This window comes from Rhea americana, unplaced genomic scaffold (genome assembly GCF_003343005.1).
Source record: "Rhea americana isolate MKP2758 unplaced genomic scaffold, rheAme1 scaffold_9, whole genome shotgun sequence".
NCBI lineage: Eukaryota > Metazoa > Chordata > Aves > Rheiformes > Rheidae > Rhea > Rhea americana.
In genome coordinates, this window is record NW_028187088.1 from 9,525,643 (window position 1) to 9,548,151 (window position 22,509).

Consider the following 22,509-nt stretch of genomic DNA (forward strand, 5'->3'; position numbering starts at 1 on the left):
GACTACATATTTCTACATAATTATGAAACAAATGAATTGATTTAACCTTCGCAGAATGCAGAGATATCATCTGCCCACAGCCAACCTCCTAAAATTTAACAGATAAAAGATAATGCATGGTGTTGAAGATCTCTTAAGAGGGAGATACAGACTACAGAACCACCAAACTTGTCAAAACATCTTTTAAAATGTATTTATGTAATTTAGAAAAAAAATCAACTTTCTAGATTCAGTTTTCACAGCAGCTTCTATTCCACATTTAAGCCTTAAGTATCTGAATATTTTAATCATTGTAAACATGAGATGAGTTTATATGCCTTCCATGCAAACATATTTGTAGCCACCAAAGAAATTAACAAAATACAGGAGCAGAAGGAAGAGGGAGAAAAAAAACCCTACAAATTCTCATATCACACAATTCAAGTTTATTCCATTCGTTCTTGCAACACAAACTTAAAAATACACTATTGTTTAGCATTCTGATGTTTATGAACCATAATAATGATGAACCCAACTGTGTCAAAACAGTTACAATGGTGAAAAGAAGTCAAATATCAAAATGCACAAAGCACTAATTTTCTTCCATCACTGCGTAGAAAGATGATTGTTTATCCATTTACAAAATATAATTAAGACAGTTCATTTTGAAATTTTGCATGCAACACTGCAATTGCTTGACCTAGGACACTCCACTCTTACCAGCCTCTTCTACAAATTATTCAATGCTATGTTCAAGAAAAAGGAGAAAAGTTCCATTTAATTATTGTATTTCTTTTCCCACTTACTCCTCCTTAAGAAAAAGGAGCAGCAGGTATAAAATCCAAAACACAATTTAGGTTATAACTTATGAGCAAAAACTTGAAAGGAAAAGGTGCAAAAAGAGAGTAGATTTCCAAGTGTATGCACTTCCAGTCTGACAAAGTATTTAACTACTGTTTACAGAATGTAAACTAATTTACAGTATGGTATTTTCATCTAGTTATAAACTACTCAAAGATACAGGTAGGCACCCAATTTTTTCTTCACAACATAGTTAAAAGGAAGGGAATGAATGAATAAGCCCTGTTTCTAGAAAATTATGAGAGTTTAGCTTTCATCCTCATCACCACCATTATTTTATTTATTTATTTATTTTTAAGTCCTGGGCAAAATGATCAATCACCTCTCATGTAGTGCAAAAAAGCAAAAAAAGCATTTTTTTTTTTTAATGATTAAAACACTAAATACCATCTTTTAACTACCTGGAAAGGCATCTTGGGTGTACACTACAGCCAAATTCACACTTGTCTTGAAGTTTGTTTGCATTTTTTCCTCAAGTAAGAAAGAGTAAGGTGTTCACACAATTGTAGAAAAAGAAAGGCAAAATTGCCTCAGTGAATCACCAGAAGAGTTAGTACAAATAYGTTTCTTTACTACGATAATGCTCACTTAAATGAGAGTTGAAGGCAGGGGCAGGGAAGAGGAAAGAGTATAGGAGAGGGAAGAAAACAAAACAAAATCTATGGCCAGACAACTTGATACTAACCAACACAAATTTGATTATTCAAGTTTTCCACATAAAACAGATTGCAGTTTTCTAGACTAACATTTTAATAGCTAAGTATTTAATAGCATAACATGGAGACAAATTTATGCCAAGGATGGTTACTTTCATAGTTGAATAAAAAGTKAAACCTATATTTTATGTTCACACTACTGCAATGACATGACAACTCAGTACAGATCAGAGTTAAGATTAAAGAGTTCTTTAAATACTTATTAAAAAGTACTGCTCACCAAGCATGCTTGTCATATTATCAACAGCTCACCAACTGACTTAGCGTTCATTTCCAATCTTTCTGCTCTTTCATATCACACATTTCCAAGAAACAAAGATTAACTGAACCGTGTAGTTTATGGCCAGATTTTTTCCCCCCTATTGCTTTTCTAATGGGATGTGTACATGTAAATCAGTTTTGGCTCTCATTTTACCATTTAAACAATGTGTTTTATAGCAGAGACACTCAATAATAATATGCAACATGATTCAAGTAAAACTAAATCTCCATTAAATAATTTGAATGGTAGTCATCAGCCTACTTCTACATACTCTCCTGATTTCACCTATGATATCAAAATAATATCAGCTACTTTTAAGAATTCAGCATAAAATTTTATATACATTGTTTTTTTTTGTATGGTATCAGAAAGTTTGAAATCTGTATTTAAAAAAAGGAAGATGTAGTACTTCGTGGTATATGCTTTTTTGTTATAAAATCTGTTATCCACTTCAGTGAATTGGCAGTCTGAAGAAAATTTTCAGGATGAAAGCCAGAAGCTCAGACATTCCTGAGAACTGTAGGACGTGACAGCAATCCTTATCACTATTTTAAATATCTTCCCATGAGTTGTCATAGTACTGCCATATTTATTGGAACAGTAAATCTCATCTAAAAGTTTACAGTTAATGTGGAAGGGCTGTAACGGGAACTTTCAGAACAAGCTCCACACCTTAATAATAAATTTTAAGAGGTTCATTCAGCCAGCAACAAGACATGAAATCAGATACGCACAATTAATTCCACCCCCCATCCCACCTGTGGTAGTTATAGCAAGTTAAGAATTCTACTTGCAAGTCTTCCTGTTCCTAGGAACAGGAACAGCTAGACTTAGGAAGTATTACATGTAGTTTAAAAGTTTATCAAAAAGTTTAGCAACTATRTTTACTTTTGATATGAATGTATACATAATTGTTTTGCACATTTCATTTTGATTATCCCTGCACACCTAACAGCCTGAAACTTTCACAGCCTATGCATTTCAGCCTATTGATTTTATGATGACATAGTAAGTAAAGAAATTCTTTCTTACAATCCTTCTGGAAATAATTCTAGTGACATTAACTTTCTCAAAAACAGCTGGTTAAAAACTTCTGTTCTGGATCAGAACATAAATAGGAAAGAAAACAAAAGTTCAAGCATCCAAAAGTATCTTGGCAGATATTCTGGAGTGTAACAAGGCCTTGCCTCAGCTGATCTTTCCTGGTTCGCTCAAGAGTCAGAAAAACATTAGTGTGACATCCAATTAGTCAATATGAAGAACAGCTCCATTAACTATTACCAAAAGTCCTCAAAACTGCAACACAAGCTTTAGGCAGAAGGATAAAGCTACCCATTGAGAGAGAAGAGAAAAGCAACTCAGACACCTACATTACTACAGTTCAGATTATGGCAGACACTAATACCATAGGACTGTTGTCTCCTTGACAATTGCAGTCTTGGGTACATAGCATAGTACTTCCATCTAAATGGATCTTTGAACAAAAACCTTATTACTATCTTAGGAAGTTTACAAGCCAAAAAATTCAAGATCATGGTCTCTCTTCCTCCCTCCACTTTCACTAGAAATGAGAAGAGATTGTGCACTGAAAAGAAGTCCTAGAGGGACACTGTTTATAACAGTTTTCAACCCTCTCCAAACAGATTACCTTTGACACAAGCCCCTAACTAGTCTGATTCACAGAAAATTTCCCTCCCCCCAAAGTAATTAGCTGAAGAAGCTGGAAGATGCAAAGAGTGACAGACAGGCAGCAGTGTGAGGCCACAGGAGAGACATTTAAGATATCAGTCCATCCGTCACTGAAGAAGAGTTTTGATTGCCTGGTTGTCAGTGGCTTCAAAGGCAGTTAGTCCATCTGGGCCTTTCACAGTCTTATCAGCACCCTGTAAAGACATTGAAAAGGATTGTCAATTCATAAAGGAAGGCTGCATTATAGCATTAGATGTGTCACAACAGTTACATACCACAGATAATTATATAACTTAGTCCAATGCATTTTCTCACTTAAAAACCAAAACAGGCCACATACACCTGTGAAACTATTCAACATACAGCTAATCATTCCCCCTCCCCCCACTCTGCTTCTAGTCAGAGAGCATAAAGTTTGAGAAAGCCATGTAACTTTTGTCACATGGCAAGCTGAAAGATCAAATTATTAATGAATACAGAATACAGCCAAAAGCTCTTTGTTTCTGGCAACTACTTATATGAATGCAAAGAAGTTTGTTTCTAGCAACTACCTACATGAATGCAAAAATTCAATCTCACACCTTTTATGAAACCTACGGTACAATAAGCCCTTCCATATGCCAAAATAATCATGCAAACCTCTGGAAGACCTTACTTATTAACAGAAGAAAAATAAGTCAAAGAGGTGAGTGAGGAGCTCTATCATCCACCATAACAAAATTCAAGAATAAGCCTCTGTATGATACTTAATCCTATTTTGGATTAAAACTCAGTAGTTGCCAAAGGAATTAGACAAGACCTAACTTAAATTTGCTTTATTTTCTGCTCATATATAGGTACTGAATATGACTGATTAAAAGTTTAAAAAATGTATACCCCAGAGGAACCAAGAATTCTTCACACTGCAGACAGCAGCTACATAAAAACCAAACCTATGACAAAAGAATAACCAATGAGTTTCAGACTCATAGAATATGAGTAAAGTTGTTTTATAACCAGCCTAACTAAGGAGAGTCATAGTCCATTCTCCTCCTACATCATAAAGATCACTCATCTAATATTGCGCTTCCCTCCGTTTTGAAAAATTAAAGGCATGCTTGCTACATTAAGAAGATTTTTAAAGACCAAAATTGAACAAGATTTTTCTTTGAATGAACTAGGCCTACCTAAAAGCAACAGAACAGAATATAAAGCTATTAAAAAAAAATCTGGCATTACTTTGCACAGTAACAGAAATGCACCAACTAGCCAAACTGCAGAAGAGTAAGCAGAGGCAGCATCAACGTCAGAAACACAGAAGGAAAGCAAAAATGAGAGCAAAGAGATCAGCTAGTCACATTTGTTGTGAGCACTGTATTATCATGTACATGTGAGAGAAAGCTTTTATTCCTTTAACTACCCTATTTATAATTTAGCCTGAGTTATCAGAGGACATAGGACTACAGAGATGGAGATGTTTCCTGAAAATAAGTTAGATTCAAAACATCTCCTTTTGGAAAGCTATGCAAGTCTTATTTTAAAAAAATATCTAAATTGGGTCAATAAAATGACAGTAAGAATATTTTGGTACTAACATTCTTCAGTATATACATGCACTGCAGAATTCTGTCTTTAGTTTTAATTTAACCCTGTCCTTCAAGTAAGTACAAGTCTCTCTGCTCCCTCACATTACACAGAAGAAAGTGAACAGATTAATAGTGAAGGACACCCAACAGCTTTCTAAGAAAATGGTGGACCGAATATTTTGAGAGCTTCTTTACTGAAGAAAATATACTTAGAAACAGCAAAAGACATAGTAAAGTTCCACACCTATAACAATTTATTTCACAAGATAACTTAGTTTGAATAAGCTTCCCATTGTAACTGACTTTCTATTGTAACTGACTTTCTAACAATCTAATAAGCTGCATCCCACATTACTGTAACTTCCTGCCAAGGCTATCTTTCACATTGAACATTCACAAGTTTGAAGAGATGAAGTGTTTCAAACAAGGAAATATTCCATCCTCCATTCTGAAGAGAATGCTTTACAGTGGTTTCTAAAGCAGCAGTGCTTGTCCTGTGACCCACTGGCCAAGTGGACCCTGTCACAACCATCTGTCTTGCTTGCAGCCCATTGAGACCCTTGGGAGCAAGACACAACTTAAATGGATTGTTTAGCACAGAACAGTTTAGCACAGTAGTCAGTTGTGGGGCAGGGAAACAAGCTTCTGCCATTAAGAGCCTAGGAAAACAAAACTGTCTTGAGAACTGCAGGAAAGAATTAGGAGAGGGAATTCCAATTGCTCATTTTCTCTCATACTTTTCAGGTCACAGAATACAGACATACATTTTGTACACATGCAGTAAATTCAGTCAAGCAACAGTAGGACCACAGCATTCACTCCTTCTCCTGTCCCTACATAACACCTCTGAGCAGAACGCTGCAGCATTGCCTTGATGGCTACAAATGCGAGCTGAATCAGTCAGTCCCAAAGAATGACTGCTTGGGCATGTAATAAATACACGACTGCTTGGGCATGTAATAAAATGCCTTTTTCAGCCCAAGCAGTCGTGTATTTAACAAACTTACCATTGAAACTCATTGTCCGTAAAACATTTTTCTTTGTGAAAACTGAGAAATTTAACATACTTTTCAATCATTATTTCAGGTGGTCTGGGATAAAGACAGTCATAATAGCAATAATAGCTTCTCTTGAAGGCGTTGAAAATTTCTACTATCTAACTAACACTCTCAGATTAGAATCCATGTAGAAATCAAAGAGCTTCAAAGTTGTTCTGTCTTATATTTAGTTCTAAAATCCTGAAGAAATTTAAGCTTAAAAAAAAGGGACTACACAGTAACTAACCTGTCAGTATTCATCCTGAATTTTAAAGAACGGAACTAAGTTAAGATTATAGAATGTTTCAGCATTTATAAAAAGATATTCCTAACTGAAAAAAATTTAAATTATAAAGTGAATTTTTAGCTTAAACATAGGTCTACTTTTCTCCCTCATACATTTGAGGAGTTCATCTTTAAAGACCGGTGGTGGTGGCGGGGAAATCAGATTCTTCAGAATCTGGTTTTAAAACACGGTTTCAAAAGTCAGAATTTATCACTTAGCTATCGGCTACAGTTCAGATTAAAGCATGTGCTACTGCAATTTTATAGATCGTTATATTAGAACTACAAATTGAATTACACACATTGTACAATTTCACAACCAAAGTAGGTATTTAATGAAAACTCTAAAATGACTTGTATTGACAGACCTGTTAGATATACTACCACAACTAGGAAAAGTATTCTACATACCACATTCTTCAGTATAATAAATTGCTCAAGATTTTTAAATTATTCTCAAAATGGGATTGTTCTGGGGTTTTACCTAAGTTGACAATGCTGTGACAAGCTACACAGACCACTGTATATATGAAAACATTCCTAGAGTATTGGTAAGGACACTAGATAGATGTGGTAATACATCTTCATCAAGTGGAAGAACAGAAATACAAGATGACCTGTAGGAATTTATGGTGCAGGTGGTATCCAGAAGTCTATTTTAAGTCTAGTTTTCCTTTGACAACATCTTTAACACCTTTACTGATAACACCTTTAACCTTTTTCCCGCAATTTACAGCACCAAAAAACAAAAAACAAACAAACAAAACCTCCCCACATATCTCCACACAAATAAGATTCTCTGCTTTACCCAGCATTCATTTACCTCTAAGAGATACAGGTAAATAACATTTGAGCATCATTTTGGAAATTGGATATTTTCCACAAACTTCACAGAATACCTGTGAGAAGACTAAGCCTTCTGATGCTATACGTTTTAAGAACAAGTGAAAAAGAAATCCACAGCCTCCATCATTAAAAGTTAATATTTCTGTTCTCCTCTAAAACCCTCAATATTTTGCACTGTTAGTTAACAGAGTTTAGTAAACCTAGAACCAAAGAGGCAGAACCRTTGCTAGTATAAAGTTTGTTCTTTCCTTCTATCTTCTCCTGCAAACATCAAGGACTGCCTTGCCTGAACTAACCTTTTTTTATTTTTTTGTAATCCTCTCTCAAGGATGGCAAGCCTACAAGGCACTGACACCTTCTGCCAAAAGAGGTAATTCAGTGCAAAGAAAAATATAGTTTTAAGTGTTTTTATCCTGATGCAAACATCACAATCAGATATTGATGAAAATAAGGACAGTGTGAAATCCTACAAGGCTTCATGGTGGATAGCAGTCTCTGAAAGAAGCAACCAGTCAAATCACCACCACCACCGTTTGCTGTAGAGAAAACACTGGACCAAGGTGGTAGGTCATTCACAAGACAGTTGGCAAGTGAGGCAAGTGATATAACAGTTCTTCACTGTTTGTCACAGTGCACAGATCCATAAACTTGCATATAGCTCCTGATATCATCTGATAAGGCAAAAGTCATGATTGCATTTATACTGCTCTGGAACTGATCTCTACTACACAAATATAATGCTGGAAAATGGAAGGCTATAGACACCAGACAGAAAAAAAGTTACATTATACTATGATTAATGTCATTTTTCTTTTTAAATAGTGCTCACTCTCACTTGTTCTCTCTATGTATGCAAATATGTAAAACTTACTTTTAATATCCTAAAGTACTCCTTGAAAATATGTAACAAGATACTTGAAATATGTCATTACTACTTCAAGCTTTATGTTAACTTACAAAATCTTGTATTGCATTTGTTGTGTACATTTGTATTTCAGAAAACAGTTACAGGCATGTAAATCTGAATTTCTAAAACAGCTTTATTGGATGTAAGAGAAGAGCATCATAACTATTTAAGAAAAAGACAATTTAATACAGTCAGTGTTAAATTCAAAGAATGGCTCCTTAACTAGACAGAAAGATTCCTTCCAGCATTTTAAAGGGGGGAAGGGGGGAAGATAATCAAGTTCTGGTCAAGATGACTAATTTTTAGAAGCACATCATTGCCTGGAAGCAAGTTTAATGAAAAGTTCATTGACATAAAATGACAAAGCTTCTAAAAAGGATTAAAATGCAATTGCTGACAATTTTTTCAGAAACCAGTAGTATTATCATTGGACTATCCATAATTTTCAAGTAGAAACCCAAGAATGGCTATCAGCTGAATATGATGTCAAACTGGATATTGTTGTCAACTGGTTGCTGGTCAGATTGACTTGCTAAATCTCGCCTAAATATTTTGAGATAGCCAACTAAAACCTATAAAAAGTTTTATCATTCATTCATTTCTAATGAAATCTGAAACAGTACTCAGTTTAGTTCTTTATCAGTCTTTCCCAGTTTAACACAAGCCTTAAAAGAACAGTATTTGTGGTTCACCATTAATCTATGAACAATTTAGGGAACAAGTCATTTATTTTTAATGTCTTGATTTGTACAAAACTCCTCACAGTATTTGCATTTTTTAGTCAGATACCAGGAGAGCCACTGTAGTCTCTTTAAGATAAGTTCTCATGATACATCTCCCATTTTCACATATGTTAAGACAGCAATGCTTCCTAAAAGAGCTGTGCTTCTGGGTCAGTACTCAAACAGCTACACAATTTAAAGTAGGAGAAGGCATGCCAGTGCCTTTAAGTCCATCAGTGCTACACATGTCAGCTCTCTAATGTTGCCCTCTTCTAAGAAAGACAGACCGAATTTTCCAAATTTCTTTCTGACCCTGGGAATGGGCTGTATCTTTGTACTTTTTTGGCACACATTCATAGATAGCACTGTTACTCAGGTAGTATATGCAATAAAGAAAGCTTGTTTCCAGCTGTTAGCAAGATGCACACTTAAGCCACTGCCTAGTTTAAGCAGATTCACTAGCTCTTAAAAAAAAATTCAAGATATCATACCAAGGGATACAAGAAACAGGCTTTCAAAATATTCCTTCRGAAAAAAAGAACCTTTCAAGGAGTCTTCCACTTGAAAAATAGAAAAAATAACCCCAATCTGTAATGCAGAAAGTAAATCTGCCGTAGAAACACACAGAAACAAGTCTGGGACACTTCCTGCTTAAAGCCCGCAGGTTGTCCCCTTTTGATACAAAGTAACTTGAGATCTCAAATTCTAGCTTTGCATTAATTCCATCTAAAAGATGTCTCAGTTATAAAAGGTGGAATAGATCACCCAATACAGCAAACTTGTTCCTAGGAACTTAGCAGCCGCATGCTATTGAGATAATCACACTACATAAAACAAGTAACAAAAAATTAGAATGGGATGATTTCCTAGTTACTGAACTGACAGAACTCACATTCAATATAAAAATTATTAGCAAGTTGGTCAATACTTAATATTGCGCCAGGCCCAAAAACATGGTTTTCCTTATGTTATTACACATACTTACTACTTGTACCATATACAATTACCTTTTTTATACAGCAATTTATTCGCAGTTTTGGGAGTGCAAAAAGGGAGGGGCAAGCCCCATCCTTTAAAGAAACAAGAGACATTAAAGTTAAACCTATCAAACAGAAAAGTAACATCAAACCAGCTAATGTGTGGTGTTTCAAAATTTAAACTAAATTAAAACATCTACTTGCTTAACTGAGATACTACGGTATTAGGGCATGATAAAAACCCTCACCCATATCCCTTCAATTAAACTCTTATCTCAATATATGGAGAGATGTGAATAGGTAAGGCCAGTGGAAGAAGTTTTTCCTAACTAAAACTTAGACCTTTTCTATTCCTGCTTTTACTTTGAACACCTGGAATATGAAAACAATAGTGATTGTTCAAATAAGATTACAAAAATTGCTCTCCACCTTTCAGTCTTCTGTTACCCTAGACAAAATAATCTATGCAAGTTTATCCTCTTCAGTCCCTTCCTCATGAAGGGGGATCATTCTGAGCTTTCAAATGGAAATGTGAGTTTTAATTAACAAGATTATACTTAAGCCAAAAGCATTCTCTTATGCCCCCAAATCACTAACTTTTCAAAAGTTATTACTGTATTTTGCTTGACAACAAAGTTATTGAAAAATCTTTCATACACAATAAAATTACTTTATAGTTGCTCCCTACATAAGGAAGTTCTGTGGAGTACTTTGTTGCTATCTCAAATGTTAAGTTAATTCAACCACTCCTTTTTTGAGTTAAGTGAAATTGTTTCAGTCACTGTGGTTTTTTTCGTACACAAGTCTCAATTTTTGAGTACTGATACCATTTTGTATTGTTAAATTTAGACATACTCAGCAGCATTCTTTCACTACTGGTGTGGAGAACAAACAACTGCTACAGGAAGCATTTATAATAAATTTTTAGGTATCTTATAACCCTACCAGTATATCAGAAGAAACTTGGAGATCAAAACCTATGAATCCTAAGAAAAGGCACAGGGTTACAATAGCCTCTTTAAAATTGAGATACTGTTCAGGATTTTAAAATCCTTSTGAGTATAGAATTTAATCTCTGAGAAGTCAAACTAGAACTCTGGGTGTGTCATTTCTTTCTGGTCTACTTGGCTCAAATCCCAATTAATAAATTCTACAATTCTATGCTGTCTATAACCCAGAGGAGCAAGACAAAACTCAAACTTTTCTCTAACAAAGATTATGGGAAGAACTTGCACAACAGAGAGCCCAAGGGTGTACTCCGTAACTAGTGCAGTCACTCTATACTTGCAAACCTAGAAAAAAATGGATTAAATACCTCCTTACTTTCAAATCAAAGAAAAAGCAGTCTTACAGTGCTCCAAAATTAAAAATAAGAAAACAAGGAGAAGCCCAGCTAGAAGGATAGCATGCTCACCTACAAAACATTTATCTTATCCTGAAGAGATGTATTCTATACTTCAGGTGAGTGTTTTAGATTTACTGAAAACTTTATAGAAGAGTTGTTACTATCATCAACAGCATCATTATACTGTGAAATAACAATTTGATAAAATATACAGCTTTTTCTTCTTACTATGTGTTCCAGAAGGTCACTGTGAATTTTGGGAATTAGACCAATCTTTTCATTAGCCAAACTGCTAAGAAACACAAGCTATACCATACCCCAAAAACAACTGAGCTTTGCAGAAGATGACCCAGCACACACAACAGCAACTTAGACACTGCACTTTAAAATTTTATGCCCGAGTGGAAGATGCGCTTCCACTTAACTACGTTTCAGTTTTGTAATGAATTGAAAATTTTTAGATGAGCACTGAAGCTTTAAGCTTTAAAGGTTTAAGAAGATGACAGCATTTGAAGATTTTTACACACATCAACAAAAGCTTTTTTCTGATCTTCAAATTTAAATTAGGGCCTTATCAATGCTTTGTTTTAGCTAATATCAGGCAGGCCTAAACAAGAGGTGACCATAACTGTTCCTCTCCTATAACTAATTATGGCTGATGACTGAATGTTTTCAACCCCTGCTGTTACGCTAATCAATCACTTGCAATGTCAACTTAAGTTTTTAAACAAGCTATTACTTTCTTACAATATAAGAAATCAAACTGAGCAATGCAGTTTTCAGAATTAAAGCATCTAAACAAGCCAATAGGAAGTCATCACTGAAATGCAAATCTTAGAAGAAAGTGTGTAACACAGGCACTTCCAAGAAACTACTTATTTACTTACTCTAGTAGTAGTTTCTGAAGAGGTATACCTGCCCTTAATTCACATTAGGTGTTTAGCGATAACTTACGTATCCATTATGTGAGCAAAGTCAGACAACTATTCCATTTCGTTTAGGTATCTTATAACCTAAGATACCTAGGTGTATGAAGCGAAAGATGTGTTTTTTATGCAAAATAACCATATATTGTTACATTTAATTTTCATATTGGAAAAACATCTGAATTTGAATACAGCCATAAATTATGGCAATGCGTAAGGCTATAGTTCAGAGTACCTTAATCATAGAACCACAATTCAACAAAATGTTTTGTTCTGTGCTTAGAGTAAAAAAGTGAAAACTATACAAAAGCATTGGAGGTTAAATCCACACAACAATTACAATAGGTCAAAACCTGAAAGAACTAAGCCCTTTTAAACAACTTCAATACTGAATAAAGCATTTGCCCAATAGTAAAAGCAGCATGATAAAACTTTGTATTTTCTGGAACTGCAAAATTATGGCTTAAGCTGACTGTGGTACTCATTTGCAACCACTAATGAAAATTAAACCACCTTTCAAATACTCCCTGTAACATCCACAAATAAATTCCATCAAATGATTCAGGAACATTGAGAAAGTTCACAGTACTTAATTTGACACATTTGATGGAGGTGTTCCAAGATCAAACCAGATCATTTAAAAGTTTGTTTAAACTTTAAATTTTTGCATAGATTCTAAGAAACCTGGGGCTGAAATGCTTGGCTGACAGAGCTTTTCATACCCTCCAGAGACAGAAATTTAGAAAAACTTAAGTACCAGAAGTGGTAGAACACACATCAGATTAAGGAAGAGCTCCTCTATAGTTATAATATGTAGTCAATGCTACAGAACTTCCAGTTATGTTAGAAAATGCAGCTATGTCATAGTGTGGAGCTGTGGTTTTGTAAGACAGTCTGTAATGGATTATCCAAGGGAAAAAAAAAAGAGAGAAGCAGAAAATAAGACCTATAAAGTCTAAACCTCTCCAGAAATAATTAGCCCCAGTTGCCTGAAATTGCACTAAAAGAGCAGTAGTAGTAAGATATTCCCTGTTTTAGTAGATGTAATTCTCTGGACTTTCTACTAAGGAAACCCCTTCTCATCGACCATGCAGCTGCAGCTCCTTTTTCAAGCCTCTACTTCATTTCAGTTTTTACAGTTTTCATGTTATCATTATCTCCCCTACAATTACAACTAAGCATTACTTTCCATATAAGTCAAAAGCATTGCATCATCCCAAAACAGTAGTTATTTGGATTATTTTGCCTAGCATKTTTCTTAGTGTTTTTATCTTCATTGCTGAAAGTAAGGCATAAGAAGATTTCTTGCTGTTAGAAAACACAAATACTGAGTTACAAGTACATTTCACATACAATGAAACTGCAGCCAAGAAGCAGCATAATTTCATGAGTTCAGGCGTTTCCAAACAGAAATGTCCCATTAAACTGCTATTGAAACTTAGATTTCCAAAAATCGTGTTGTAAAGTATACAGGCTCATATGGAAAAAGGAACAAGTAGAGGAGAGGCAGAACTTATGCATGGGCTAGATAACCTGTAGCCTTTAAGGTTTTTAAAAAACAGAAGTTGTAAGGACGGTACTACTCCCCTGCGACAACAAACTACAGTAAGTAGGGATCCCACATCTTATTAAAACTAGTAAAATGGAACTGAGCTTTCAAAGTGATAATGGCAAATAGGCTTGCTGGAGTAGTTTTCCTACAGCTCAGGAGTAAACATGAAAAAGTACTGAGAAGGGGAGAAAGAAACCACCTGTGCCTTTATAAGTGACAGTACAAGACAAGTGCAGGTATGAGATGTACTAAGAGGACTTCAGCCTAATCCTTCACATCCTGTCTCTCGCTCTCTAGTCACAACTAAAATTCATCCTTCCCCTAAACAAACACACACACACTAACAAACAAACAAACCACAGACAGCTGAGCAAGTATTTAGTACACTGCAACAGGCAGCTGCCACCTGCAATTTACAAAAGAGCAATGTAGAGACTAGGTGAGTAGTATAGATTTGTACTACTGGTACTAGGTTCTAGTGCACATCTACAAAAGCTATAATCAAACCAAGAATCCACCCTCTAAAATAAGTATGTCACACTTCAAGAGTGTTGAAAATTTTCCCAAAGCAGCAGCTGAAGTGAAACTAAAAAAGAAACCTCATACATAGAGTTGCTCAGTGGACAGCTACTTCCTTAACAGTCAGCTACTCACGAAGCTGCTCCCTGCTCTTGTTCCATCTTTTGAAATGGCACCAATATTTCTCCAGTTCCATAATACTCTACTGCAAGGAACTAACCCAACAAGAAAACTTTAGTTCAGAGAACTCAGTTGGCAGAAAACTAACTACAGAAATTTAAATTGCAATGGATGTCAGGGCAATGTAAGGAAGCATTAGATTGTACAGGTAAGAGTATTAAGACAGAACAGAATCATCCATTCTGCTGGCAACTAACATTTATGTTGGCTTAGCTGTAACATGGATCTGCAGCCTCAGCTTCTACAGCTAATGCTGATGGGTACCCATCACACACATGGGACAGCATGGCAAGACAGACAGAGTAGACACATCTCATTTATCTGATTGAAGCTTCTGCAGAACACTACAAATTACATCTGCCCAAACAGATACTTGAGTTATTTTTGATAGTTCAAGTGTACCAGACCCAGCAAAAAGAAGTCCTGTTCTCTCCTCTCTCCACAGACCTGTATCAATCCTGACAAGGTCAGTCAGGCTAGGTTGCTTTTTGTAAGGCCTGGACAGATCCCTCATCCATTTCAATGTGCTGCCACAAAAATAATTTTATTGTTCCATTTAAGGGACTGGTGAGATTGCTCACACCACTGATTTTTTTTTTCTTACCACGCTACARCCTCAAAAACTGTTTTAACACTAGAATAGAATCTTAAAGACTGCCCAAGGAAAGTACCATTACACATAACATTTTTCCTATCTTTGCTTGGACATAAAAGTCACCACATTAAGTTAGTGAACCCAAAATGATGTCACTCAGTTTAAGAGTTAAGGTTGCTAGGAGAATTTTTTCTTCACAGAAAGGAGAATAAAATATATTTAAGCCACTGAAACCCAGAAGATTGAGAAGCAGGGTGTATCTCAACCCCCTCTTCCAGCAGCGTTCTGGAAGTTGACAACACAAAGCCACAAGTAAAGCTTAGGTAACAGTGGTGATACTACTTGATAAAGAGCTTGCAGTTGAATTCCAGAAACGTGAACTCCAGCATGAGCAAAAAAGCTAACTAAATTGAGGAATGGCTGACACTGAAACTAATTGACTCAAGGTCTTCAAGAACAGGCCAGACAAATATCAATTGCAACTATTGCATTCTTCAAACTGACTTGAATATAACTTCTGAGATCCATCCTAAACTTTTTTAATAATTTAATCTGTATGTAAGATGTAGTCCAACTGATTTATCTACGCTTTTCTCCTCTATATTTTTAGAAATTCTGCAAAGCAGAGTAGGAAGTCCTGTCTCTTAGATATAGGACTTGCCTAAGGCATTACTCTGCTGTGGTATTGTCAGACTGGTATCTTGGGGAGCTCTCAGAAATCTGAACCTCTCTCCTTCCACTGCCTACACATAAAGCTACCTGTATAGGCAGTTCTCAGAGGTCTTGGAAGTCTCTAAACTGGCTCTGAATATATCAGTGCAGATTTTACAACAGTCTTAAAATTCTATCACTCACAAGGGACTTAAGTACATTCTGTAGATGGTGCTAATAGTGGAAGCCATTGCATCAGGAAAAGTCCTCCAGGACTGTTTACCTCAATCTCCTATAAATGCAGTTGTACTATTTCTAAAGAGAACTCAGAAGCAGCTTGGCTGCTACTTTGTTATGGAGTGCAAGCCAATATATTTTACAGACTGATCACTATTACAGGTCTGATCACTGTTATTCTGAAACTTCAGTGGCCCACAGAGTGCCATAGAGTTCCTAGATGACCTCACATGGCTTTCAGCTGTGTTCCAGCATGATGTATATAAGCTTTGCACTAACCATACAAAACCCGGATTTGACCTGCAGAGTCTTTTCTGAGTGAGTTCCAGCAAAGCTTTGATTTGGGCTTCATTTTGTGACAGCCAAAATCAGTTTAGATTCAGGTTAGTGCCTCATCTTGTTCTCCGACCTGTGCCTCCTCCAGTCAAGAGGCTATGCTCATGTAATTGCACAGTGAACCAGTGGAGAAGCTGATCCACTGAAAACTTTTTTGGCAAACAGAACAGTTTTTGCTGAATCAGCTGTCTATACTCTGTCACTGTGCAACTGCAAGATAACCAATATTAACAACAGAAAGTGCACGTCTACAGCAGCCTAGGCTATTTCAGCTTAAGATCGAGACAAAACGGCCACTGCAATCTCATCGACAGCTTAAAAACGTGCTTCAATATCTTCTTACATGTATATATTTAGTATACTCTGCAAGTGAATCATGCCTAAACGTCTTTAGTGATTTTATTGCTTTCAGCAGAATATCTTGAAATAAAGCTTCTTGTTCATATTATATGAAAGATCAAACAGCTTTCCTCCATGAGATGAATCAAACTTCTACAGTAACAAAGTTTACAAAGTCTTTGAGGTCATTTTGACTAAGCTTAAATTCTTTTTCATATTTGGTACTTTTATTACAGTATATTTTTTATACTTGATGTCCAAAACAGTTCTTGGAACACCCTTTCTCCTCCCCAAAACTCAGTCTCACATAAAAGGTTTAAAAATATTTCCACAATTCATATACTGTAGAAAGCAGTATACAATGTTAGTTTAAAACATTTCAGTTCCCAAATCAAGAACTGCATCCAACATTTTATACTACAATCTCTGAACAGTTACTGAATTCTGATTTAATAAAACTAAGCATTTTTCTTTAATATTTGCTGTGTGTAARCAGACTAAGGAGATACGCATTACCATATCAGTCAGTTTTCAAACATTGTGTAAGTACTAAAGAACTGAAATTGTTTGTTTTCCTGTATAAAAATGCTTTTACAGAAGGTATCGACTTATAGTCCAACAGGTTAACGGATACTCTACGACAAAGGACACATACCTACGAAAAGGTCAATTTACAGGGTAAAGTCAGCTGAAAGTAGGTACATATAAAATGAGAAATCTACTAAGCAGTAAAATAGAACTGAAAAATATTTACAGAAGAACCAAAGAGCTTAAATATGAAAAATAATCTTAAGTATATTGGTCCATCACTTGCAATTCCATTATTTACATACATTAATATTGTACATTCAGTGTTTTTGCCCTCTATCTACAATAATCATGAAATATACCTTAATCCAAAAGTAACTAGGAAGGACATTCAACAGCCACAAGGTTTAAAGAGTCAGTAAAATGTTATAACTTTCAAGAATTTTGAAGAACACTGGCAGAAGAATTAAGTTGCTTTTCAGCAAGTCTTAATTTTTTCCCTCAACCACCAGGTATTTGCTATCAAAGAATGAGTTCAATCTATGTTACAAAGTGCGACAACATATATTCAGACAATAGTCAGAAGACAGTTGTATGAACAGAGAACAACTTAACWTAAGATCAGCTTCAAACAGAATGAGATGGTGAGAAAAGTTCAAATGTTCTAATTTCTTCATGCAGAGTTAAATATAAAGTTCTGAAATGATCCAGTTGCATTAATTTTTTAAAAAAGTTTGTTTCCTGCAGTAAGCTCACTTGATCACATTCTGCACATCTCTGTCAGATTGACTCCTCTTTTTGAGTGTTCACTTTAACCAATTCCAATCAAAGTGTACCAAGTATAAACATCAATACATTAACAGCTGTGTGAAAATTAGTTGACTCAGGAAGGACCTTAATGTCCCCACTGAAAGAGACTGAAACACATGAGAAACCCTTATTAGATGCCAGAAAATCTGTGTGAGAACTCAAATTTTGACACATCCACAGGAAAAAAGCCTTTGTGGATTCCACTGCTCCCAGAGGGTATATTTTCCTTTTTAAAATGATGAAAAGCACAAAATGAAAAAAATAACATGAGATAAAGGCTATTTTTTTTAATGTAATGCATACAAAGCATTTATAATATTAATAATATATGCACCCTTAATATACCTTAAAGCTTAAGTTTAACCTTACTCTCAAGGTCTTTATTTCAAATTTCATTACATAATATCATAGAGAGCCCTATGAACACTGATGCAGTTCCAGTTTTGTACAAAAGCATACACTAAACAAGAACAGCACAGAAAATCTGAAGTAGTCATTGRCACTAACATTTCTCTTAGAAACTGAGATGTTTTAATCTAACAGCTTACTAAGTTTGTCTTATATTAAGCACTGAAGTCAAAATAGACCAACCATATTAATCTACAAATCAGTAGCCATATGGAAGCTTTAACTATTAAATTAGATAAGAGTCCAAAGAGAAGGTGATCACAGTAATCCATGGTATTTGTCAACTCCATCCAAAGCAAGGAAGTTTTAAATATTGAAAAATCATACCACTAGAAGCTCTCTCATCATTTCCCTTAAATCACCACCTTTCACTACTGTCCCAGGTGTGTTAAGCAGAACAGCAAGATTTAGTGATTCAGTTCACTAGCAATTTACTGTTCACAGGAATACAGTACCAAATGCACTTCAGGCTACAAGATGGAAATAGTATTACAAACATGCGCAGAAATTTTCACATTTGTCCTAGCTACTGGAATCCAAAGCATATCAAATCTACCAATCCAGAACTGTACTCTTCCATTCTGGTGGAAAACTGAAGCATCTACAGAGAATGCACACTTCCTTTACAACAGATTTCCCAACATGATCTATCATTAGAAGAATCCATCACTGCCCCATGTGATCCATCATTTAATATTTAAAAAGTCCACTCAGAAGAAGTCTAGATTTTAAAGAAAAAAATCCAACCTTCTGAGCAAGCAATGAGCCCAACATCAATGAAAAAAAAAATCAAGCATTAAAATACAGAATAGTAAGAAAATTTACGAGTCTGCTGCTAAAGCTAAATTCCCCAAACCAAGCTTGACTCAGAAATGCTGTTAGGAACCAGACAGGTACTCTGAAGACAACAGTCTGTATCTGAGTATGTCTAATGTACTTCAACTGCAAACTATGTAAGAACAGCAGCTCATAAAATTGTAAATAAGTTTGCTCTATTACCTAGTTATATACTTTATCCAGCAAAATACACATTAGTTTTCACACACTCATCAAGACAAGCAATCAGTTTGGAACTTGAATTGATAATTTGGATTATCACATTGATTGCATACATTCATTAGTTTTCTTAGATCCTAAAGTAAAAGATCAGTCTTCAAGAAATGTATACAAGACAGATGTAGCATTTGAAGCTTTACAAAATTAGAAGTCATAACATTTCTTCACAAATAGCATAGCTAATATTAGACCAGGTTACAGAAGTGAAGAAAAGAAACAGATTGCAAGTCATACAGTGTAAGTCAGTTTTCAGGAAGTCATTTTACCATGGAAGCTAACATATGAAAAAGTTGCACAAAACATGAAAGAAATCTATACTCTTTGGACCAAATAATTTAAGCAGGTTTATATACAGCAAGCGCATCATTGCTAATCTCTTTTTCAAGAGCAGTAAGCTCTAACATGAAAGTGTATATAAAAATATAGACAAAACACTGCTTGTATTAACTAGTGTCTGCAAAGTGGAGCACCTTTGAGATATGAATCAAAAGGGAGACCAAAAATAGATTAAGCTTATTCTGCCCTGACAAAAATTAGACTCTAGCAGAAAAACCCTGTCTTCCTCTTGCTTTTACTTCTCCCCTCCCTGCCCTAGATGGGTTTTCAGTCACCTGGCACAAGCAGAGGGAAACCACACCTTTGAGTAACTTGACAGCAGTGATCCCACAATTTTGAGACAACTTAAGCAGCTGCCAAAGCTAAATCCCCACTCCTCCCCATCAACTGAAACAATGCACATTTTTCTTGGCTGATTTTGATTCCTCCCTAGCCAAAGGGTTCACAATACTGTCCTGGTGGTCACTATGACTTTTGTTAGAACTTTCTCCTTCAGTTATTTTGTCTATAGTGAGACTGCCCTCAGTGGTTTATCAACATAAATGGCCTTTGATGTTTAAAACCCATGTGGGGCAGCATGATCTTATTAAGAAAATATAGTAATACACTTCACTAATGGGTAATTTGTTCTGAACATTTGTATCTCACCTTTGACAGAAGCAATTTCACACAGGAAACATGGCCCTCATAGACTGCTGATAGGAGTGGTGTGATATTATGTTTGTCTGGAGCCTGTAAATTGAGACAGTTATTTGAAGAACGATTTCAAACAGCATTAAAAGGTCTCACTTAACTTTTTAATTCTATTTTGTCAACAGTAAAGGATTACTAAAGGATTTCCTCCCTCCCCAGAAATGCATTCCATTAGAATTTTACTCTGTTTTCATGAGAGAAGTCATGATGTAAAAACCAGTCAGAGGAACAAGCTATTCCTTCCGTAAGACTTCCAAGTATCCCAAAGCTTCGCTTTTTTTTTTTTTTTTTTAATAGCTGACAAATGTTGTCTTAATTTAAAATGCTATTTCTGATATTCCTGTTTCTCAGACAATTTAGTATCAGATACAGCATGTTTTAGCTGAAAAGATTCTTTGGACTTTCTTTTCCTCCTTAACTATAGTCCCGGGAAAGAACAAGAAATAGAGCACTTGAAATGTTCCTATTTTCCCCACATTTTGCACTGAATTAGGACGACTCCTGAGGAAGTGCTAATATTCCCAGAAATCAAGGAAAAAAATTCAAGCCATTTTGTCAAGAATTAAAGTTAAGACATTCTGTACATTGGTTTTCAGGCATATATTCTAAAGCATAGCAATTGGTGTTTATGGTTAAAGTATTTAGAAACTTTGAGGGCTTACACTGTTAAGAAGCATCAACTACAGCCCAGTCAAACCTTTTCATGACAAAAATTGTGCATGTCAAGCTACATCAGAATGACTACTTTTCTGCAAGTAAATCTCCTGCAATAAAGAAAAAGCACACCAATTTAAATAGAGCTGATCCTACCCTGGAAAAGGACACACGATATTATCTTCTGATGTCCCTTGCAATAAGTTTAACGCATTTCATGTCATCTTTATTTAGGTGATTCCTGATTAAGTCAAACGAAATCCAACTTTTTAAAGAAATTAATAACTTTTTGTATTGTCAAAAAATTGTAACAATGTTTAACAAATGTCATTTGAAGCTTCCAATCTGTAGTAGAACATTTCTCAGTATTCTTAACTGCAGCCTTTCAGTAATGATTTAGTCATTTATACCAGTCTCTCATATGAAAGATTAAGATCTTTTTGGAAATTGAAGTACATACATTAATATCAGCTCCTTTTAATAGCAGAAATTCCAGAATTTCAAGCTGTCCACAGTCTGCTGCATAGTGTAGAGGCTTCCTCCCACCTTCAAGTGTCCGGTTGACATCTTCACCCTTTAATGTAAACAGAATCTAGTAAGCTATTTTTAGCTAGTTATCACACCAATAAGTTAGGAGGAGGGGAGGGAAAAAAAAGAAAAAAAAAACGAACATCACCATCTCAAGTATATTGAAGAACATTCTGTAACAGTCAAAACATTTAAGTCATCGAACATGAAGTCATTACTTAAGAAAAATGAAAATCAGGTTGCTTTATTTCCTTCCCCTTTAAGTGTACAGGAATGACTGTATGATGACTGCATGATGACAACTCGAGCTTTTCTGCATCTCAAATGCAGTGATTGCCCAAGTAAACTCTCATAAAACAATTCATTAGAGCTTGCAAAAAWGCCTATGTTCACTTGTTTTCCTTCTCCTAACTTTCATCCAGGATTTGCACACTGAGAAATAGCACAGAAATAAGTCAGCATCACAACTATTAGCAAGTACACATATTCATATTTCAACATCCAACTATGAGACTGTCCATTCTATTTTATAAATGGCATCTGCCAATTCTATAATATGACAGAAACAAAAGTCTGAAAACAGTCAATCAAAATTAGGACACAGGAAGTTATATTCTAATGTCATTTACACGAGCAGATTGAGACACCACTTAAGGCATAAACAGAACTTAATTTAGTGAGCACCTAATCAGCTTTGTTTCCTCACCTTGTGTTGTGCAAATCAGGATAAACTGATTTACTGTATTTTAGCTGTGACAAGAAAAGTATTGGACATCAAGTACCGAAAAGCTATGTGGTAAGTGACTTCTTGTTTTGTTTGCATAAGTAATTTTAGTACTTTAGGACATGGCTATTAGTTTAGTATCTTACCTCAATTTGTTTGTCTCCTCAGAAGAACAAGTCAGGAGAATTTCAGCTACAGCACCAACTCACACTTCTCTATATAATCCCTRAAGTTCCCTTACCCACC

General features: G+C 35.3%; 1 protein-coding gene across 1 annotated transcript in view; it reads right to left on the reverse strand.

Moving 5' to 3' along the window:
* Nucleotides 1-402: 402 nt before the first annotated feature.
* MTPN (myotrophin) overlaps nucleotides 403-22,509 on the reverse strand; it is a 47,184-nt gene continuing 25,077 nt past the window's right edge. The window contains exons 2-4 of the mRNA XM_085324019.1: nucleotides 21,472-21,585; nucleotides 20,313-20,396; nucleotides 403-3,701 (exon numbers count right to left, since the gene is read on the reverse strand). Of these exons, the coding sequence (XP_085180145.1) occupies nucleotides 3,615-3,701; nucleotides 20,313-20,396; nucleotides 21,472-21,585 (285 nt within the window). The 3' untranslated portion in view covers nucleotides 403-3,614. The remainder of the gene's footprint in view (nucleotides 3,702-20,312; nucleotides 20,397-21,471; nucleotides 21,586-22,509) is intronic.